The sequence below is a fragment of the Hippoglossus hippoglossus genome, chromosome 12 (assembly GCF_009819705.1).
Source record: "Hippoglossus hippoglossus isolate fHipHip1 chromosome 12, fHipHip1.pri, whole genome shotgun sequence".
In the NCBI taxonomy this organism is placed as follows: domain Eukaryota; kingdom Metazoa; phylum Chordata; class Actinopteri; order Pleuronectiformes; family Pleuronectidae; genus Hippoglossus; species Hippoglossus hippoglossus.
In genome coordinates this window covers 6,211,054-6,234,506 of record NC_047162.1, presented here as the reverse complement: position 1 = coordinate 6,234,506, position 23,453 = coordinate 6,211,054, and the positions used below count along the sequence as shown (strand labels likewise).

Sequence of the window (23,453 nt, the reverse complement as noted above, 5' to 3'; positions counted from 1 at the left end):
CCGTCTCTCCAGTCTTTCACACGTGCTGCTGTTCAGTTCCTTTGAGTTTCTCAGAGCATTTCAGAGTTTGGACTTGTTGTTTGCCTTCCTGTCTGCCTGCCTGCCAACCAGGAGCGTGTGTAAGCCTGTTATTTACATTAAATTATCTTCATGGCCTCTACTTGCCTTTGTCAAGTGTCTGCATTTTGAGCCCTGAAATCCTCAAACCCCAACAGTGGATGTGTGGAACTGCGTGAGTGTCAAGGCGTCCCTGCAGAAGAGAGATTGGCTTTCGGTTGAAAGTTCCCTGAATAAATTAATAAATAAAAATTGAAAAGCTCTGGCATATTAACTAAAAACCTCACATTTGTTTCCTTTGTGCTTTTGCTTCATCTTCGATTCCGCAGTCAGTCGCAACAGTTTAAAGATGCTGGAAAGGATTACCACCTTTTGTTCTGCCAGTGTTATTTGTATGCAAGTCACTAAAATAAATGTCAACTTGTCTTTGCTGTATTTTTGTCTTGGCTATAATAACTGACAGTCACTGCTGTGTTAACGCGTTGTGAAGTGATTGACACGCGTAGATGAGCAGAGGATTGAGTACTGTGCTGTCAGTCCTGCAGGAAACCGGTACGAGCTGGCATGTCTTTGCCTCTTTTGTTCATCCGATTCTGATGAGACAGTATTTGCTTACAAGATTTCTGCTGACCACTTAGCATGCAGCCGGTGCTGTCCTGCTGCACGGAGCTCGGCAAAACAACCTATCTGGGATCTGAGCAGCTGAGCATGTGGTTTGTGTGCTGATCCACTGTGGAGCTCTGTTAAATAATCAAGTGCTTCATGAGTGGATTTTTGTTATTTGGCAATGCTAATGATTTGACGATGCTAATTTGCTTGATGAATATTTATTTTTGTCATTAAAACAAGTTGGATACTACAAACTAAATAATTTGACCTCCTCTCTCCCACTTCTAACCTTTGGTAAAAGTTATCACTGACTGAAGTTAATGAGCTTTTCATTGCTCTAAAATATATATGGTTTGTTTGTGAAACCACTGCAGTGGTCGAACTTTTTTTTCCTCTCCGTTCTTCAGCCCGATGGCTGTTGTTGACCAGACCGGGTAGAGCTGCAGACTGATGCAATGGACCTCTCCAAAGAGTCTGGCATAGAATGTCCTCAGGTGAGACATCACAAGTATCCATCATCTCGTAGCTTTTTCAGGAATGTTTTCAACTGTGAACTTATGCAGCAGCGTTGCATCAGAGTAGGTAAAGCAGGCAATTGTTTAAATGCGTATATATTTACCCGAGGTGGTGGTTGGCGTTTAAACTTAAACTTCACTAGTTTACTGTTATTTATGTCGTGCACCATTGACGGTGTGAAGATGGATGATGCGCGTTCACTTCCTCCCACTATCCAAAAATGAAGCCCAAATATCCCAGATTAGAGCTGCCATCTTGCACATATGGAGACACAGCCTGTGCAGAAGCAGTCAGGAGACAGAGTCGTTGTAGCGTGGTCCCACTGAGACAGGTTCAACGAATCCCGAGACAGTCTCAGCTGTCAATCACGACGTTTCACCCTGTTTTTACAGTTTTTACTGCATCAAATAAAACCCATCTTACTGGAACAATAGGCGCTGGGACATACATCAATGTGATAAGAACAAGCTAAAATGACAGAAACCATCTTTGAGAAAATGTGCTTGACGAGTCCTTTAACCATTTGATTTGGTCCATTTCCCATGTGTTGACATGGAGGAGGTGGCTGCAGCCAGCCAGCCGAGACATTATGGATTCACTTTTGGGGAGCAGTCATATTGCCCATCGTCATATAGAGGCCATAGCATGCACAGTATGCACTTTGTTTATAATTTTGATGATAAAATAATAGGTTGAAAATTTGAATGTTGTGGTTTAGGGGGGGTTCCGTTCGGTTTGATGTAGGGCCCCCCAGGCCCCTTCTTTCTGGAGCCCTCAAAGTCCCTTGAAACACTCCTGAACTTATGAATGCCTTTTTGAACTTTGGCAAACTTCGAGAAATCTAGTGCACAGTACACGGTTCATGTAGGAGTGGGGCTGTACTCTTGACTTTTTTAGGTGAAAAAATGTTTTGTATTGTTATTTAAATTATAGATAGATTTGAAAAGTAAAGCTCCATAGATAGAATGAGTGAATATACATAACCCTGCTTATACTGTGATTTATAACATGTAAACACTGACTTCAGGAGACCTTTTGGCCGTGGGGGTCAGTCGCCTGCGTGACTGAAGTGAAGTCGGGAGAAAGTATAGCCCCAGCTACTATTTGCCAACTTCTTGTGTTCATGGAGGAGTTCTGCTACTTTTGCAGCTCACCCACTCCCAATCTGCCACCCCTTCAAATGTCAGAGAACGCCTGCCTGCTGCATGCCGCTGCCTCTTGGGTAGCGTTTGTGTTTTTCATCTAAAACTAATAATAACGAGACAGGCCCTCGGAGACGCTTTGTAATTTTTCTCCCCCTTTCTCCCTTTTTTCACAGATCACTACGTTTCTTTTTTTATACGGCTGCACATAAAAACCCTATTATAGGCCAGTCAGGGAGTACTGCCATCTTTAATTTTCACTTGGATGGTGATTTTATTCCAGCTTTATGTCATGATATTTGCTACAAGGATTTTTTCTGTTCAGGAGCTTGTGAAACTTACCGCTTTACGTGGCGGGAAAGCTGAAATCTACGACACTTGTTTGATAAAGAATGTTTGTATTTATTTTCGTTCATTCCTCCACATTTTAACCTTTCCTGTCAAACTTGAAAACTAGCCCTTTTTTTCCTTTTGGAAACTGAAACATTTCTAAAGAAGATGAAAACAGCGGAAATAAGCCTTGCTATCGGATTGGATTTCTCATTTTTCTGAGGTCCAGTAAACAGTGAGTGAGTGAGTGAGTGAGTGAGTGAGTGAGTGAGTGAGTGGTCGAATCTGCTCAGGTGTCACAAAGGAGCGTGGATATGTTTGACACCGGGTCAGTTCATTTGTTTTGCTCCGTGCAGAATGCACCGGGAGTGGCAATAAGTTTTCATTATTATAGACATTGATTTTCAATACGTATGAAGAGGGGGTGGCGGGGAATTCTCAAGTCTACTTGATATTATTAACTGCATCACCCCACAATAGTTATTACCTGGACCGCTGGAGTCAGCAAAATGTTTTGACAAGTGATGAGATGGAGTGGGTGGAATGAGCCACTGATGGACACGCAACGGAAGGAGCCTAGGAGGGAAAAATGAAACATCGCTGATACGTTCTGTTTTCAATTTGTCCTTCCTGGCGAGGTTTCTCGGATTATTTTAAGGTTTGAGTGGAAATCAATGCACTCATTGTATATCGGGAGGTCATATATCGAAAAGGGGGTGAAATTGGAAAAGCAATATTCTGGCTATGTGGCGAAGTCTCCTGTGAGATGCAGTTAGCAATGACAACAAAAGTAATGGTCCTCTGTAGACAGTCCCAATGGGCTTGGAGTAGGCCAAACACATGCATCAAAGGCTATACTTGGTGCCCAGCTACTTCCTTGGAGTGTGAAGTACATCCTCATTTCATTACTCAAAGCCAATGGCTTACATTCATTCTTTATGTAGCCTACATTACAGGTTGATTATGCGATGCATTAATAACACACGGAGCTCGGTCTCAGTTAAATATGATTGATCAAGTGAGCAGTTTTACCACATTATTTTCTCTTCGTGTGTTTTCAAAGAATGTATCTTCACCGTGTTGTGTTACTTTTTTTCGATCCATACACAAAGACAGACACACACGGATAAATTATGACTCTAAGTGGATCACGGAGGCTACGTTTCTGTTGACCTCGCTGATGGTGGCGTGTCTTTTTCCTCGCGCCACTGATTGCACCGTAATGCGTGGCTAAACAAGGGCGCACACAGAAAGCGACGCATTTTTCTAATGTAGACCATGCAGGTGTGTAACAGTCAGGAGAAAGCCGCGCAGAGGTGGGAAAAAATTGGACAAAACAGAGCAGGTCTCGGAGCAGCTCGTCTGTCTTCATTGTGTCAGGCGGGAGAAGGAGGTCACCGGGCCAGCGCACAAACACGGAAAAAGGGTCATGTGGACAATGGTGGGGAGAATCTAAAGAATACCACTTTACCATAGCCTGGGTTTTTATCTCCAGCTTATGGCCGTCTTGTTTGTTCCTGCCGCTGTGTCTCTGTGGCTCTTTCCCTCTCTTGCCAAGCTGCTCTTACAAATACAAGCTAACTGATGCAATAGGAAAACCTTTTAAGGGTTTTTTTCCCCTCCACCTCACATCGCAGTTACACTGTAATGGGTCTATTTTCCAGCTAAGAGCAGATCTTACCTAATGCTCTATACAGGATTAATAAACAATTTATGACTATCAGTCCTCCAAAAGACTGACAGGCAGGTTTTTCCTTACAGGAAGTGAGTGGTGAAATAGTTTTTTCCTAATGAGACAATAATAGTTAGTATATGCTTCTTTTTTTTTTTAAACATGCCTATATATGTTTACAATACCGTTCCAGTTTTGTTTCATAATCTACTTAGACCCTAATTTGTATTTGTTTCAGGGGCAGATTTAGGGGTGATGCCAGGGGGCATCGGCCCCAGCTGAAATCTGAAGTGCCTCTGTCCTGTCAGTAGTCTTCGAAAAATATAAGAGAAATATATAGCAATTTGTTAAAATGTTTTATTTTCTAGGTACACAAAGTTTGATTTAAATGTGCATCTTACCAAACCAGGAATTGTGCCTGTATATTGGACATATAATCGGCTACTCTGTCTTAACTGTCGCCCCTGATTTAGAAAAATCCTAGATCCACTGATATGTGGAAAAACATACAATCAATTAGCTCAGCAAAGGCTTACGTGTGCTTTGTGAATGCATGTGCGAGTAATTAAAGAAAATGTTCTGTAGTTTCAAAGCCGACGAGGCAAACTCCACACCCTCTGTATAATTCATCGCTTCCGAGGATCCTAACCTGTGAAGAAACCATTTTACTGACACGCTTTAATACCTCTCAGAGTGTGAAATAACAGAGATCCGGCAGGAAACTCTTGGAGAGCGAGCATAGATTAAAATCTCCGCCAACTTTTAAACACAACCGGCTGAGTGGCTTCTCGCCAGGACACCTCAGAGCCGAATTGGCGAGCGGTGGAATATTTGGAGGCAGAGGGTGCACCCCGCGAGTCTCCAGGTGTGTGCGAGCGATGAATACGATCCTCGCATTCCTGGAGGATTTTTTTTTTTTCCGACTCCCTCTTTCCCCGGCCATCTGCTGCTCCAGTCCCTCTCTCATCTATATGGATAACAAGACATGCATTAGAATAACTAATACAACAGGCCTCATATGGTGTGTGTGCACTAACAAGGTGCTACAGATTGCAAGGAGAGGTTCTCAGAGGTTGTGCTCTGCAGAGGTGAAATGGCATTCTGGGGGCTGCGGGGGCCACAGCAGCATTATCTGATGTTAATGAAATATTGGTTTATTATACTGCATGTCGTCTGGTGGGAGTTCTTACACAACACAGCCCAAAGATGTGTCTCTTTGTCTGCTAATAGACAGCGTTTGACCTGCTTTTTTTTCTCACAGTATATAATATATATATAAGGTTGCATATTTTTCACTTCTGTCAACATCTGCAGGTGAAGGTAAAGCGGCGAGGAACCCAACCCAACCCATGGGGGGAGGTTACAGTAGCACCAGTGTAACAGAGGAAGAGATAAATGAAGGAATAAAGAGATGGAGAGGGGTAATTATTGAGAGGTTCCTTAGTGGAGCCTCCAGTGGTGGAATAATATGAGGGGCCAAGGCTGGGCCGGGATGAGCATTCCCTCAGGAGGAGCTCCATGCTAAACCCGATCTGTCCTTGTCCAGAGGGAATGACTGTCCACATCCAGATGTTGAGCACACAGTGGACGATTGATGCCTGGAAGGAGCGTAGTAATTGTAAATGCACACACACACACACACACACACACATACACACGTTAATACGTGTTCGTCAGGGATTCTCGCTAAATATTTCAAAGGGCCAAGAGAGAAAACAAAGGGAAAATGGATATCAGAATCTGGAGCAGCGGTCCCAGAAGAGACAGGGAAGGAGCCCCCTTCTCCCAGTTACAACAGAAATAAAATCGTTTGATCTCCGACGCTCCCGCTTCTATTGTTATCCACTGTAAACTTCTACCCTCCCAACCATACGCATTGTAAGCACCCGCGGAAACTGCCGAGGCCAACAAATACTGTATGTGCATATAAACAGGCAGAGCAAATATGTTTGCAACCTGCAAAATACTTGATACCACCGGGGACGCATGTCTAATTTGTAGTTTTCCTATACACCTTCCCACTTTAATTAGCGATTTGGAGAACAACCTCCCCCTACCACCACCATCTACTCCCACACCTGACTTTGCCTGTGTGGCTTCTCAAAGCTGTTGCGAATACCAACACCTTCTTCTTCTCAACAGGAACCTTGTTTAGCCAAGCAAATAAATGCATTGTGGTCCGATGACAACTACACTTTTATCTGCATTTTGTTACACATGATAAACCATAATCAGTTTATTGAGAAGACACCTTTTTACCTTACGGATTTACTTAATGATGCCGTATGGATCAGGGAAGAAGTCATTAGTAGGGTTGGTCATTTGTTTCCAAGACACTTTTTATCTTATTTGTTGAAATCCTCTTCCCGTCCTGATAGCATCAATAAATAAAGTCCTCTGAAGATAAAAAGAAAAAAGCATGTATCATTTTATCCAGTCCAAATGAAATTATTGGTCGTGTGGCGGCGCGCCTGTCCGTCACCGCCTGCCAACGCACACTGCCGGTGCTCTCGCTGCACATGACCAGTCTTCAGCCCGAGAGACAAACTGAAGCAGAGACAATAGCCTGAAGTCAGCGAGTGCCTCACAGAAAAGTTTATCAGTTGTCAGGACGTGCATGTTTGTGTTTTGGGGGGCGTAGTTTTGACGAGAGGCTCGATGGGAGTAGGTGGGATATGTCAATTGAATTTTTTTCTGTAGTGTAGCCACTTGCTATCTTTTCAGGGATGACCAACCCTAGCTTTAAATGTTGGTGCAGATCCAGAAGATTCACTTTCTTTAACATTGCAACATTTTCGTTGATTTCAAAGAGCAAAACTCCTAGATCTTAAAAAAACTAAACAAATAAATATATCTATAATATCTATGGGTGTGTGCAATTTGCTGCAGAAAGGAATAAAATCCAGATCCAGTGAGTTTAAATGTGATTTCATACGAGGACTGTTGAGCCTTGTGTGTTTGTTATTAGCAGGATTCCCTTAAAACTACTGTGGGGCATGACCCAAGGAAGAACCCATGAAATCTTACAACGTGGATATAGGATTTTTTTTTTTACTTTCTCCAACATTGTGAGACTGAGATTTCTCGCCCTGCTGACACTGACACAAGGTGTGAATAGTGTCATGAAACTAAAACTTTTACCTGCTTATGTCAGGTATCGGCTGCGTGTTTGATCTGTCAGTTTTAACCACAGCGCCCCCCGCTCTGCGACATATTTCACAAAGTTTCAAACTCTGCAGGTCATGATCAAGGGGGAAATAGCGACAAAGGCTGCTTTTAATAACCTCTCATCTGTATTGGCCGCATCATGTGAACCACAGCAAATCAGTCACAGTCGCTCAATCGATACAACACCCCGGATATTGACTCAGTCTTTAGGTTAGACCACTTTCTAATGGGTCAGGACACCTGTGTTTGCTGTGCCTCGCGGAGTGGGTCGTGCATCCTTGATATCAACCATCCTTATCAGAGTTTGGTCACACACACACACACACACAAAAAAACCCCACGCACATCAGAGCAGCGTGCTCTAAAGCTGGTCGTTTCCTTATCGCCACATTGCACAAAGCAAGCCATTCATTAGCATTGATTTCCATTTGAATGACCATCTATCTCTTATTCTATTCTCCACCTTGTTCGCTCCTCACCTTCCCTGCACCGCCTCTCCTCCGGCTCTAAAGGGATTCCTCCTCGCGGACGCCATACAGCGGGTGAACTCCTGTTAATTGCTCACAGCAGTTGGAGGTTATCAGCAGGCTGGCAGTGAAGGTCTGAATAATAAGGTGAGCTGAACAAGGCCCAGGTGGAAAACAATGAATACAGGAAAGAAGCGGCTGCTTTCTTAGCGGAGAGGATGAAGAGGGGAGGAGAAGAGATTCGATGAAGTGGTTGCAGATTTAGGGGGGTGACTCATAAACAGGGTAAATAGGAGCGAAGGCAGTTGCTCGGCTGATTAAGCGCTGTATATAAAAGGTTGCCCTGAGCGTGCCTCTGGCTGCCCTTTTCATGGTGATTCCAGCATTTCCATAATGCCACTTTCTGATGGTTCGTCCTAACTACGCGCCGGCCTCAAAGTTTGATCTGTGGAATGGACAGAACATCAGTGAGGTTATTGATTTAATTTTTTTCCGAAGTGCCATGTTTTTCCAAATGACCTTGCCTTTGCATCGCCCGACAGAATTTCTCCAGAACGGAACCATAAGCCCGCCAACATGGCTCATTTGTGTGTGTGATTCAATTCATTACGTTGAATGCACGTCACCGATCGTAGCATCCCTATGGGACATGTTCAAAATAAATACTTACAGGAGGATTCGTGAGGCAGTCAAGAGCAGTACCCCCGTTTCCGTTGCACACACACTCCTCTTCCATCAAGTCTCCACTGTTCATCCTCCACTTTATTGCCTGCAGGCACTCTAACTCGGGAGTCTGAAGTTATTATGCTTTCCCCAATTCTCTGAATTTTGGTGCACTCAGCGCAAGAATGGAGCGGGAATGAGCTTATTCTACCTGCGTCAGCACGAGGAATGCTGCAGACGGCTCGGAGAGGAAAGTTTAATGAGGAAGCATTGGGGTTTGGTTTTATTTCTGTGTGTGTGTCGAGAAGGTGGCTCCCTGCGCTCCTGATCGGCTTCTCCCTCTCAGCCAATCAAGCGTGATGTGATTCAAGCCTCCAGCCACTCTCCCAAGAAAAGATTTATGAAAATGTTTCACTTTTTCCTGTACGACAGCTCCGGAGTCTCCGTCCTCTCTCAAAAACCAATCACAGAGAGCACCCCATTTTTCTCTCTTTGTCTCCCCTCTTGTCTTCCCTTCTTCTGTCTCTGTAGCTCACTTTTGTCCCCGCGGTGTTTCTCCATTTTGCACATTATCGCACCTTTGTCCTCGCCTCCAAAAACTGGGGGAATAGGGATGACAAATCCCTCTTCTCAGCGGGGATTGCTGGAGGGATTTCTCATTGACGGTGGCTGATTCTTTCATGCTGTGGTGGGGAAGTCAATGCTCATATACTCTGCTTTCCTTTTGCGGCGGGCTTAAACGCTTACCCCGTGGTTTTGGATATGAACAGTGTGCTTATGTTGCTAAACAAACATAAATGTGCTACTTCTGCAATCTTTACTGGAGAGCAGGAGAGGAGTAAACAACGTGACAGTCAGCTCAGTTTTGTGATGAATGGTCTGATGCGCTCCAGTAGTTATGACATAGAAGGGTATGAAAAGAAGAACGTCAATGAAGAGAATGGGAAAGGTGAGAAGTTATGAGGCTCCATATTAACGATCTGTGTGCATTGAGCGAGTACATTTATGGTGTGCCCAAATTCGCTTTCGCTATTGTGTAACGCCGTGCAATGTATACAAAGATGGAAGACATTACAGATTCCAAAAAGAGAAGACAACGCTTCTTGATTTCCCCCTGGTGGATGGCTGCAGTATAGGTCATAAACCCTGCATCCCCCATGTTAGTGGATGGGACCAAACTTAAAACTCAAAATACAAAAAAAATCTGTCATTTTTAGGTAGCTCTTATCCCACTGATGTGCATGCAATTGTTCATGTTTTGGTAAGTTTGTATATTAATTACTTTCACCAAGGAGGTTATTTTTTCATCCCTGACCATTTGTTTGTTTGTGAGCAAAATTACATCAAAACTACCACAAAACTTTCTGGAAGGATGTGGTTTGGGTCTGGGAAGAACTCATTACATTTTGGTGCTTTTCTTTAACATTCTGAGATATGTTCTCTGTCTCCAGGAACTTGACAAATAAACCACAATTTGCAATTTTGAGACAATTGATTTGTTTTCAGGGTTCGAGCTGAATCAGAAAACTGAACATGGACAGAGAAAGGAACAATAAAATTTATCGTGAATACGGACGAAGGGGAGAATGCACTTTTTTGTCGTTTTCACAGATTTCCCAAGGAATAATTCATGGATCTTGATGAAATGTATCAGGCATATTTAGGAGACTGATATCTATGTGTGTGTGTAATTTGATGCAGCTTGGTTGAATGCAAGGGGACTGTTGGGCCTTGGCTTAAGTCTGCGCTCTACTGGGTGCCATTCTACTTATTTTATAATTTAAAAAGGTCATGATTGACAGCTAAGACTGACTTGCAATTGGTTGAGTCTGCATATTGGCAGGACATCGATATCGTAGCTCCATCCCCAGGTTGCTACAGCGCAGACTCCTAATGACACAAGAATGGCACAAGATGCCATCATTCATAGAATCTTGGCTTCAATTCTGGATGGTGAGAGGCAGTGGAGATGCACCATCCATCTTTATACACAGTCTATAGTCATGGCTGTGTTTTGGGCGTAACTTGCAGTAAACCAATTTATGCACCCGCCTGTGTTGGTGCATTCTATCTTGATAGTGTGCCCTAAAAACAAGACCTTTGACTTCAGACCAGGTTTGTGTTAGTCCTGCAGAAAGTAACGCTCCATGAGAGCTCATTTGCTATTTAAACAATGTGGGCTCTGGAGGGGGAAAGCTGCGTCGATGTGAAACTACAGCAACAGACCGTTGCATAATGCTCTGCGCTGCTTTACACTGGGTATAAGATACAGGCCCATGGTGTTTGTGTTATCCTTGAAAGGAGAGAGGTTTCATTACCTGGGGGACTTCAGCCAGGGGATGTCTTGGCGGTGGTTTATTTTTTTCTCGTCGCTTGTCAGAGATGTGGTGCTGCCACATAGACATCTGTGGGGTTTTATTTTAGTCACTCAGGGAATTCAGTGGCACCGGCAGGAGCCAGACAGGCCGGGAATCAGCCGTGATGGATGGCTTTGTCCGTCTGAGGGGATGGAAGGGTCACGGGAGTTCACAGCAGTGATGGAGACACTTCCCTGCTCGGCCCCCATGACTTTTTTAATTAACCTCTTTGGGAGTGCCAGGCAATTCCTTTAGAGATAATCACAGCCTGGGATGTCCCTTCATTAACACTTTCCTCACCTTCGCGTGTCTTCTCGTGTCCACAGTATCTTTCCTCACGTCCCATACCTCCCATTCAGTGCAGTAATGGCACTGCCACACAGGGAGAGTCCAAAGAGTTCCTTCCCCTTCTCTTATTCACCCACCGCACTCACACAGTCTTTGTTTTCTGCGCTCCCTTCATCTCTCTAATTCTCCCTGCTATAATTTGTTTTATTTCACAGCGAGGCAACTTCATTGATCGCACGGAGAGACAATTGCAGTTTAATGGAGAATTAGGCGAGGCACCTCTTTTGCACATTCCTTTGTACCTTTCTTCTTTTCAACTCTCACTTTCCCCTTTCCGCTCTTACTGTAGACCTTATGGCCTCGTTATGTGCAAACACACAAAAAGCATAGATGGAAATAAAGAATTTTTTTTTCTTATTTTTCGCATTAGACTCAGGGACAAAAAGGCCTCGGTAGCTTCTCCTCAGGGGAAGCAAGCCCTTCTGAGTGATGCCCCAGAACAAGCAGATCAAACGCCTCTTCCCCTGGCTCCTCGCCTTTCTTCCTATCTCTCTATTTTGGCTGCCTTCTTTCATGTTGGGGAACAGTGGCTTAAGTGGCTCTATTGGAGTTCTCTGATGGGCTCTCAAAAGAAGCCTGAGTGAGCTTGGGAAATAAATTGGTTTGGGGTCTGAGGCGCCGCGGCCCCCGCTGGCGCCCCCTGCCGCTTGCTCTGCGATCCACGTCGTGTCGGGTGAACGTGGAGGGTGGTGACGGGGGAAGATGGTCAAGGAGAAAACAAAACAAAAAACTGAATGGGATGAGTCACAAAGAGAATTTACATTTCATTTTAGTCGATGAGAGTTTTATACATGTTAAATGCACACTCTACATTTCATTTATTCTCAAACGAGGGACAGGATGATGCAGCGAGAGAGAGAGATGTGTGGACCCACAGCTCCCCCATGTGGACATCCTGCACAGAACCACTTTTTATTTTGAAAATCCAGACCTTCAATGAGCTAACTTTATTCATCAATATTGAATTGTACGACCAAACAACAAATTTAGCTGCCATGCTGAAATACTTTTCCTTTACTCATCTGTTTTCCTTATGTCTGGGCCCACACCATACCTCTGGTCTGTAAATGCAAATAAAATGCCAAGCAAGGCTGAATCAGTTTCTTGCATCAATAATCCAGCACTGAATTATTCATATTCCTGTAAGATTCCTGTTTGTCTGAATCTTCTTCATTCGCATGCAGGCGAACAGTGTCCTTGGATTTCCTCTGTAGCTTATCTGAAAGGACAAGTTGCTTTACTCACCGTGTGTGGTGAGACGTGTGGGTTGAGTGCACTCGAGTCACATTGTACATCTGTGTGTTTGCAGGGCACCGTTCAATTTACACGAGCATCCGCAAATCACAGAGCCTCACAGGGACAGAAGAGTACAGAGCACTTTTTTGATGGATGTGTGTTTTCACTTGTATCTGCACATAATTATTTTGTTGCAGAATATTCTGCACTTCAGTGTGAAAGCAAACAAACAAAGCAAATGGTGTTTAAGTGTTAATTATTACATGCCACTTAAAGCTCCAAAGTCTAACTTCTTGTAATAGTCATTCAAACTTCAATGTAACATACTGGTGTGTTTTAAATTTGTTGTCTTAGTGACTGCAGTGACTTAAGTGCTTATAACAGTTTGGTTGCTGTGGTGAGGGTTTGTGAAGACTATTATTTCTAATGTTTCGTCCACACGAATATGAAAGTGTATGTGGACCTTTTGTGTTGTGTAATTATATTATTTGATCTGCTCAATAAGAGGAGCCCATTGTTAAGGACTCCCTCCAGCGAAAATCAAGTTTTAACCTTGTTTTTATACGTGATATCGTGAGTGAAATAAGCAGTCAACAACATGGTTGGGTATTTCCACCTTAGAAGTATAAACTTGAGTTGCACATTCAAAGAAACTACAATTAAAGTTTTAAACTTGTTAAACCAACAGCAATCGTGTATATATATATTTATATACATATACACAGTGAGCTGCCTGTGTGTTCTAAAACTGAGTCACTGCACCAATGTTAAAATCAAGGCAAATTGGTGTATTCTAGAGTTTTCTGCCCAAACCGGTGAAAAAAAACTAACCGATCCCGACCCCAAAACGACAGGCATTCTGTATTTGTGTCCATACCCGACTCGAATCGGATGTTTTTCTTGATTACAAGCAAGAGCAGTGGGAAAAATCAAGTAGCTAGCTCAGCCAACATGACCGAACCCAACCCGCATTTCAAAATATTTTGTCCAAACCCGGCAATTATTGACAGGCTCAGCTCAGGTATCCACACACTCTCGTGCAGCCGGTGTAACATTAAAACCATTCTCCAGTTTACAATGTGTTTTTCAAAAACAACTTTGTGAACCCTGCAACTTATCTTGTGACCATTTTGATGACCACTGACACAGGAGTAAAACAAACAAAATGTAGTTTAAAGTTCCAACACTGAAGGGCATCCTTACAAAACAGTGGTAGCTTCACATTACCACAACACCACACACACACACACACACACACACACACACACACACACACACACACACACACACACACACACACACACACACAATATCTCTTTTCTCTTTTTTCTCTCTGTCTCGCTCACTGTCTCACTCTCACACAGACATACACACACACGCTCTCTCTTTCCCCCCCTCCCTCCCTCTCTTTATCTCTCTCTCACACGCACACACTCTTTCTCTCTCTGTCTGTGTGTGTCTCTCTCTCACTAACACACTTAAAAACACTCTCTCTTTCTCTCGAACACATGTACACACACACATTCTCTCTATTCTCTCGCACACTCACAACCTTTCTCTCTTTCTCTCCCTCTCTCCCTCAGTCCCCCTCCCTCTCTCATACACACACACACACACACACTCTCTCACTCTTAGTGAGTTGTGTTCACACACGGTTAAAAACACCAAAGCCGATTATGACCCCGGGCAGGAGGCAGGGGCAGCGGAACGGTGAACGAGCAATTTGATTGGTCCGCTGTTGTGTCAGGAAGAGTGAGCAGCCAATTGAACGGCGCAGACATTAATCACTGTCCTTGACCTCCAGAGCCACCTGTCAACACATCAACACACCTCTTGTTTAAAAGCGATGACTTCCCACACCGCAGCTGTTTGAACGAGGCATGGAGCGGGTCTAGAAATGACAGCACACCAGTTACACAGGGACAGGGACTGGTAATGAATGAACTTGTGCACAGTGTGACCCGCCTTGTGTCTGCAGCAGCTGGACTGAGGGGATGACATTCGCTGCCACCACCAGGATGCTCCTCCAGTGGTGCCACAAAGAGGCCCTCTCCCACTCTGCCCTCCGCTCGGTGCTCTTCATGTCATTAATGGTAAGAGATTATTTTTATGGACTAGACTCTAGTGATGATCACTCTAGTGACTAGAGTGATCATCTCAGACATGAAAACCTTTTTTGGAGCAAAGTAACCCATGATGAGAAGAAATTGGAAATACTATAGACCCTTTTCACTGCAGCCATTTTGACATGAAACAGTAGTTAAACACAGGTGTTAATACTAATCACATTCTTTAAAGGGATAGTTCACGCAAAAAATGAAAATGCACTGCCGTTGGAGGATGGGGTGAAGTGTTCGAGTTCACAAAACTCCAAATCCAATACAATTGAAGTAACTGGTGACCACTTCTTCAAACGTAAAAAAAAACAACAACAGAAGAAAAACATAAAATGCCTCCATGCTGCTCCTGAGGTGTCAACCAAGTGTCCATAAGCCCCGACATTCAAATTCTACTCGACACGGCTGTTTCTAGCCTCAATGTCCGCTGTTATCCTCCTCTGGAGCCGCGTTGATGTTGGCGCTCACAAACCGCACCAGTTTAAAGATGTGGTCACCAGTTACTTCAATTGTTTACCCCTGATTTTAATTTTTGGGTGAACTATCCCTTTAATACTAATCACATTCATTTAGGTTTTGCTCTATCGCGATAATTAATGCAATCAGTATTAACACCTCTGTTTGCCTTCTAATTCATATCAAAATGGCTGCCGTGGAAAATGTGTATTGTGATAAATTTGTATTTGTGTCCCTTTAGCATGTTTGTGTTGCATGTATCCATGTCTGGCTGCAATGCTGCACAAAGAAGTAGGGCAGATTATAATTTGCTTGATGCGTCCGAGCCGAGCCAAGGCACAGCTGTAATCATTTATCTGTGAAGGACAGCGCCAAATAATAAAGGGATAAATAGTGAATCCAATCCAAACATGGCAAACCTTTCAGTGGGTGGGAGATAATTAAATTGCACTTCCCCCCTCATGCAGACGTATGTGACAACCACATGTTCACATCACTTATGTACAGACCCAATCGTCCGCCTCCTCTTTGAGTCTGTTGTTGACATGTCTTCTCCAGCTGCTGGTCCTGTCTGTGTCCCTGTATCCTGGGTTGTGGTCCATTGGCGTCCTGCTTCACTCAGCCCTCACGGGGAGCTACGTGCCAGGCCACCACTCGGTGCTGCTCCTCAACAGCCCCAACGAACAGGCAGCCAAAGACATCGGCAGGTACAGTGCTGAGTGGTCACCGCAGTAATTTCAGGTTATGTGTCACAGTCTTTAAAACTGAATGGCAGTCAGTCGAGCGCATTGCTCCGCCAAACAGTCCCCTTAAATTCAATCTAGCCACATGATTTTTCAGGCAATCATAAATATCAGTTCCTTAAACATTCCAGATTTTTGTCATCAAGATGCAGGAGTTATCCCCATCAGAACTTTGTGAAAACTCTCACAATGTTAAGATAAAGATAAAGAAGGTGATAAAAAAAATTTCGTTATCCGAAACTTTGTTTGGATCCACACCTCAAATTTAATATGTTCTTTCCTTTTTACAAATCTGAACGTGAAATCAATTGGTCCAAGACTTGCATAACATATGAAAAAACAAAAAAAATCATATTCCATCCACTAAAGTTGAGGAGGTGGGTTTATGCCCTATACTGCAGCCAGCCACCAGGTGGCGATCAAGTAGCTCTGGCTTCACTTTTTGGTAGCAGTCCCGTCGTCCATCTTTACAGTATATACAGTCTATGCTCTAGCTTCATATTTACCTCACAGAAATAAATAGTATCATCTCATCTAACTTTTCTGCAAAAAAAGTCAATACGTTTTGGAATTTTCCATTATTCTTGATGCTGATTAAATTATGTCTCTTCGGTGTCTGAATTGCGATTTGCAATTTTAGTCGAAGTGAGTATAACACTCGAAGTCAGTGAGGCGTTGGTGACTTTTCTTTACAGAGGGGAGAGATACAATCTTGTCAACCCCACAACTGGTGGAGCGCTGCGTTTGCACTCTCATCTCCTTGGTTTTTTGCTGCATGTAAATGAGCTCAATCAATTTACCACATGTCAGGACGAGAGAGTAGCCACAGAGCAGACGCCAGAGAAGTAAATCACTTCGTCTTCCACGAGCCCCTGGTGTGAGGAGGGAAGATTGTGGAGCTGGTGATAAACTATGATATTAGCTGAGCTGCGGCAGAAAGCAAAAGTTTACTGTCTTTTCTGTTTTCCGTCGAGAATTTACTGCATTCGCGTGTTTTTCCTGCAGCTCACTTGAAGAGCACCGTCAAGAAAAAGCTGTGTTTCATGATGCAATTGATAAACAGCTGGTGTGCCCCCCCTCCCCCTTGTTTCCATCCTCACTCACTTTTGTTCTGTTTTCTTTTCCAGGGCGATCATGGAGAGGCGGCTGGCAGCCAGTGTTAACATTCTCTGCAGGACCTCCACAATGTAAATCATATCTGACCCCTGCCTTGACACAACTTTCTACCAAGCTGAACGAGCTCAGGCTTCATCCATACTGCTACGTTTTGGTTTGAAAACACATTGACTCGGCGACAGATACACCCAACGTCCACACTACTCTGGAGTTTTAGAGCCACTAAAATTGAAATGTTTGGAAACGCTGTTGCACCTTTTTTAGAAAACTCTAGGGGCAGCATTTTAGTCTGAACAGGAAGACACTGAGATGTTTTGAAAACGATGATGCGAACAATCACCACACCCCCTCGCTGATTGGGTCTTTTCTGCTACAAGGTAGCCTTCGCTTATTCGTCGGGCTCCTGTCACATGACCCCCCTTCAGCTAGAAAACAACAGGCATTAGCCTCGGCTACTAATGTAGAACGCAACATGGATAATCAATTACAAGCGTTGCTGACCCCGTTGTCTTTGCTAACAGCTGTTGTGCAATTAAATCACCATTTTATAACGATACAAGTGTTTACATAAGTACAAGTGTAGCTGTTATACGAGCAATCTGGGACAATTGCTGTCTCCAGAGGGACACTCATGCCCATTTTATGTGCATGGTCACATGGACGGGGATTGAGTATGGACGGGGATTGAAAATCATACGGACTAAAAACACTTGTATGGACTGAGATCAGTTTAGTTTTAAAACTCTGTTTTCAAACAAAAACGTAGTTGTATAGATGTTGCCTTGGTTATAATGTCTCTCACACACATGTAGACACCTACACTTATATACACATATGTTGTAGATCGCATTGCTGGTGGCTGAGGAAACCAGGAGGTTGAATGGGCTGCGTCTGATGACTTTTTTTTACCCGTCACTGGAAAATGTGTGGCAGTTTGGCCTCCCAAACAAGTGTAGTGTGTTTATATGCACGGTGTAGCTTTCCTGTTAATGTATAACCATAAAAAGGGACAAGGAAGGAAACACTCAGGTGGAGTAGAGGTGAGACGGTGACGGAATAGAAAAGGTACAAACATTAAACCTGAAACCCAAACAGAGGTTTAACCTAAAAATAGAACATGTGGTTGGATTAGTTTAAGGTGGAAGGTGTTGATGGAGGTGGTCAGGTGTTTGTGTGTGTGTGTGTGTGTGTGTGTGTGTGTGTGTGTGTGTGTGTGTGTGTGTGTGTGTGTGTGTGTGTGTGTGTGTGTCAGGTATTACTCATGTCTTGAGACCTAAATCCATTTACCGTCACATTATCTGGACTTGTCTTCCTTATGTGGACAACCAGAAAGTCCCCAAAACATAAATGTTTTAAGGTTAGGTAATATGAAAGTAACGACCCTGTTTTAGAAATGTAAGGAATCGAGAGTATCTGTATTTGTGTTGAAATGTCAGAAATGTAAATACTCAAGTGCAGATATCAGCAAAAATCAACTCAAGTACGTTAGCAAAGTATTTATACTTCGTCACTTCCCATTTCTGGCATTTGGTTAGTTATGTGCGATACCACTGACTTTCTTTTCCAATCCAATGCCAAGTAAAAGGGTGGTAACGATGATACCAATATCAAGGTATTACACTAAGACATAGACTATTCTTTCTTATTTTTTCAAAATAATTATCTTACCTCTTTACTCCTCTTTTTTAGTCCACTGCTGCATGACCTCATCATCATCAGGAGACATCTAATCATCTATTAATGGATATTTGTGTTTAAGATTCTCACTTAAGACAAATGAAGTCTGTGCACTGCTTTAGATTAGCTTAGGCTATGCTTGGTGTCTATTGATGAGGAGTGTGTTTCAATATTTATCTTCACATTTGTCATGCAGCATTCTTAAATGTGGACTCTCAGTTTGTGGCGTGCTGTCTTTCACTGTCCACAAATAAAAAAGAAAAGAGGCAGTTAAAGTCATAAAAGCCTCAAGAGGAGCAGGTTGACAATATGATTACAAGCTGTGATTGTTGTGCTCTTTCATAAAATACAGTTTTTTACAGAACGTAAAGGCTCTGCACCTCGTACACACGCTGGTACTTATACTCCACGGCCATTTACAGGCCTTTACGTAGTACAATAGCTGTGACGTCTTCTCCTCTCTGCGTCTGTAGGTACTATTGGAAAGGCGAAATCCAGGATGCAAGTGAAATTCTGATGGTAAGTGTGGTGAGAAAGTCCTTCAGTGATCAACACGTACTCACTAGGCCTGTTGAGACGGCCGTCAGGGCTGTAAGATGAGACGTCTCTGTTGTTGTTGCAGCTGGTGAAAACAAAGACCTCCCGGATCCAGCAAGTCACAGATTACGTGAGGTGAGGTGTCCCCGTATGTAATATTCGCTTATTTCAGTGTTGTCATTGCGAAAAACGTTCATGTATTTAAGGGTTTTAAGCTTTGTTAATGCTGTGCACACCGCAGTAGACGTGCACTAACAGTTCTCTGTGGGTATTTTTAATGAGGGCCTTATTGTGTGCGTGAAATGTATTTACTTACAAGGGGCTCGGTAAAGAACAGCTTTCATTTGGAAAAGCAGTCACTGCGATCAAAGAACATTTTATTCTTAAAGAGAATATTTTATAATATAGCAACGTTGCTTACGTGCTCAGTTGTGTAACTGTTGGAAGAAAATGAAGCAGAATTAGTTGTTTTTGCTCAAAATAGGGTTGTTTTTTAGAGGTCTGACTTCATAAATGATCCAAATTCAAAAGCAGATACATTCCTAAGGAAAAATATGGCCATTGATTATTAGATTTTCAATAGAGCTGCAGAAGATAGTGGACGTTTAATGTCTTTATCTATATATCTACATTTTGCAATGTCAGGTGCAAGGTCTTACATATTCTAAGTGAAAATTACTAGTAGGAACTAATCCTTATTTCCTTTTCTAAACTCAGCATCAGGGGCTTTAAACATGCTGATCTACACAGGATATCTTCTAGATCTGCAGGTGTTAGGCAGTGAAGCCCATGATAACATTGTCTGAAGACAAGTAGGTTTTTCGCAGTGTCACCATTATTCAGTTAAAGGTCGTGTTGTGAGAGGGATTGAACAGGTGCAGCCGGCTTTTCCTCTTTTTTTTTGTTTTACTTGGAAGCCTCAGTCAAAACAAACTAGAAGGGATGTAGAGGTTTGAAGGAGTTACTGATGCGAAGTGTAGAAGTCAAATGACATAATGGCAAAGACTAAATACACCTATATGTATAAAAGGGCTTGTTTATAAATACTGTAGTTACGTGCGCCAATAGGAGGCTATGTTTTTATTGTTGTTTAACTTTCTCTTGGCAGGATTATGTAAAAACTACTGAACCATTTTATAAAAACAGAAGAAACCATTAACTTTTGGATTTGATCAAGGGGGCCGATCCATCCAAAGGTCAGGCATGTGTAGAGGGCTGATGTCTATGAACATGTCAAACTAGATGCGGATCCAGTTACTTATCCCGATTTTGTGAATTAAAAATTATTCAGTTCAGTGGAACAATAAGATTTCCTTTCAGAGAATGGATATTTTCCCTGTATTTAATGTAAGCAGTTTGCAGTAAATGTCTGTGTACATTGTATATGAACCTGATCTGAATATTTGTGTGTGCCATATGATGATGAAGTGGCCAATCAGCCTTGGCGGAGGTTTGCGCTCTCCGATTGCCCCTCTAGTTTGTTTTATGTGACATGTTTGTGTTTGTGACGCTCCCCTTCCAAGGTCTGTGCATCCCTATGCAAACCCAGAAGTCCTTAGCTTCCCGGTGGAGGACGGCAGCTTGGCTTACATGAAGTGGATGGATGAGGCCATTCCAGATGACTGATGCATCACTAGAATCAAATCCACTCTCAGCAGCAGCAGCAGAAGGAGGAAAACAGCGATTTGTGTGCACGCTGTTGTTTGAAGGCTTTCGGATCACTGTGGTGGAGCACTCGACTGAACCAAAGTTCACTACGTGACATTTACATTATTTCATCTTGCTGCTCTGATCTTTTCACAGTGAATTCCACAATAGACTGTGGAGAGTGTGTGGAGACTGTGGAGATTTCAGCCTTTATACGAGGTTTATACCACAGCCTCAGAAAATACATGTTTCTGATTGACTGCCAGCTGTCAATCATAATTGTATAACACGACGGGGGAGGGGGGGGGGAGCAGATCCAGTCGACCACTGCAGAAACTGACACAACATGGATTAAAGCGACTGCTAACTAACTTTTGAAGGTGGACAATTTTTTCATCATGCATTCTTCCTCCACCTCTTGCATTATTGATTTCATATGGATACACTTCTTATACAGGTAACGCTCTCCTCTAACAGCAGTAATACTTTACGGATAATTACGAAACTTGGTGGAAAGATGCGGTATGGGTCAGGAAAGAACCCCTAACCTTTGGTGTTGATATGGATCAGGTGGCAGATCTTTGTTTTTTTCATTTTCTTTAACATTGCGAAATTGGGTGTTTTTCAACATTTTAATTGATTTATCGAATCTTTTTTTTTTTTTTTTAAACAGGCATATATCAGGGGACTGATATTTATGAGTGTGTCCAATTTGGTGCAGATCCAAATAAAAATGCGGATACAGTGAATTTAAATGTGTTTCCATAAGTTGGGCCTCAGCTGAGTGTCAATCTAATGCTGTTTGTTATTATTGAGAATTTGCATTTGCAGTTTTGGAACATATTGAGGGTATGACAATATATAGCACAAGGGAGATTGGTTTGTCATTGTCACTTTTAGCCTCTTTCTGAACATATCATTGCCCATACATGCGTACCTACACACATATATTACCTGATATGTCGTGTTGTGAATTGGAAAGTCAGCTGCGCTTTAGCAAAACGCTGAGTCCTCACAAAAAATAAACTTGCTCAGCAACACTGGAAGGAACATGATGTCAGAGCAACATGCAGGTACCTAGCGTTCAATACTTGATTGATTTATCAGGCAGTATAAGAGGAACACAGACCCGTGTGGCGGGCGCGTGCAGCCTTACTATTTCCTTTATTGGCGCGGAGGTTGTAGGTAGTGACACAGAACTGTTGCCTCGAGCACATTTAAAACTAAGATGCAATACTGCTGAATTTGAGCCCTGATGCTCTGCTTCCAGGTGAGCTCAGCTTGATGAAACATTATAACCTCCCCTCTATAACACAGAGGATAAAACAAACAGATATGACTGATAGTACTTTGCATTATTGTACATTTTGATCTTTAAAATCTCCTTTGTCTCTCTTGTGTATCGCTAATGAGAAACAAAAGAACTGCTGCTGTAAGAGCATGTCTCACTTGGATAACACATCCTTGATCTTCCCAAGAGTCTTGCAAAATAAAAGCCAGACTCAAATTACATTGGATAAAAACAAATATATCAGGTCTCATATCAGACAAATTAAATCATTAAAAAATGTATATGGACAAATTGCACATGACAATATATATATATTTTTTTATACAACTGCATTTCGCAATGTCATGTGCATGGATTGTATTCTATCTGACAGTTACTTGTCCTTAATCTTAATATTCTTAATAGCAGATTAACTGTAATTCATTTGATTATAAGACTAATCACAATTAATTTGTAATATAAGATTAATAGATCAATAAAAAAAAAGTAATTGGACAAATGCACATGACAACAAATGCAGTACATGAGTTTCTTATTATGTTTATTATGGTCTGCCTTTGAAAAGTTCTGCTCACTTTCAAAAACAGCTTCAGTATTGTTGAGGACAAGAAAATGTCATGAGTCATGTTGTTGGTACGTAGAGAACTGGTCAGCAGTGCACGCTTACCTCATGAAACAAAAATACGCTGGAAGCAGCGGTCTGCAGAAAGAGCATCCGGCGTGAGGCCTGAACAAAGAAAGTGCAGACATGGTTTAGTCAGTGTGTTGTGTCTGTGGAGCCAAAGTAATCCTCCTCATCATGACCAGGGATCAGGAAAACTAGACTGTGTGTGTGTGTGTGTGTGTGTGTGTGTGTGTGTGTGTGTGTGTGTGTGTGTGTGTGTGCGTGTGTGTGTGTGTGTCACAAATTAAAAGCACACAAGTAAAACAGAATAAAAACACTGGACAGAAATTTAAACATGAAGTCCCAATACAAAAACTAGAATTAGGTTCAATCGTGGAATGCGGTAGTAAAGTAGATTTGGTGTGAGAGGTTATTGCATGTACGATGAACTGAATACAGGAGACACTAGCCATTGTGAAAACTGAAACTCTGTCCTGTAGTGTCAATAAATGATCACTAGATGGTGGTGTTTCTATACGCATGAAAAACGTTAACTAATTGTCATTTTTGTATACTTTTTGCAACCAAAAAGGCATTTGTGTATATTTTTTTAAGATGTATACTTTGCTAAGTAGTCATTTGAAAGGTGTCACAGCAACCTTTTTTCTCTCCTCCACCACCAAGATACCATGCAACGCTC

General features: G+C 42.6%; 1 protein-coding gene across 1 annotated transcript; it reads left to right on the top strand.

Moving 5' to 3' along the window:
* Positions 1-14,375: 14,375 nt before the first annotated feature.
* zgc:63972 (protein CutA homolog) lies at positions 14,376-21,475 on the top strand. Its single transcript, XM_034601796.1, has 6 exons — positions 14,376-14,658; positions 15,697-15,845; positions 17,009-17,068; positions 19,148-19,193; positions 19,297-19,346; positions 20,735-21,475. Exons 1-6 carry the CDS (start codon positions 14,560-14,562, stop codon positions 20,835-20,837), a joined length of 507 nt encoding a protein of 168 aa, XP_034457687.1. The 5' UTR covers positions 14,376-14,559; the 3' UTR covers positions 20,838-21,475.
* The last annotated feature ends 1,978 nt before the right edge of the window (positions 21,476-23,453 follow it).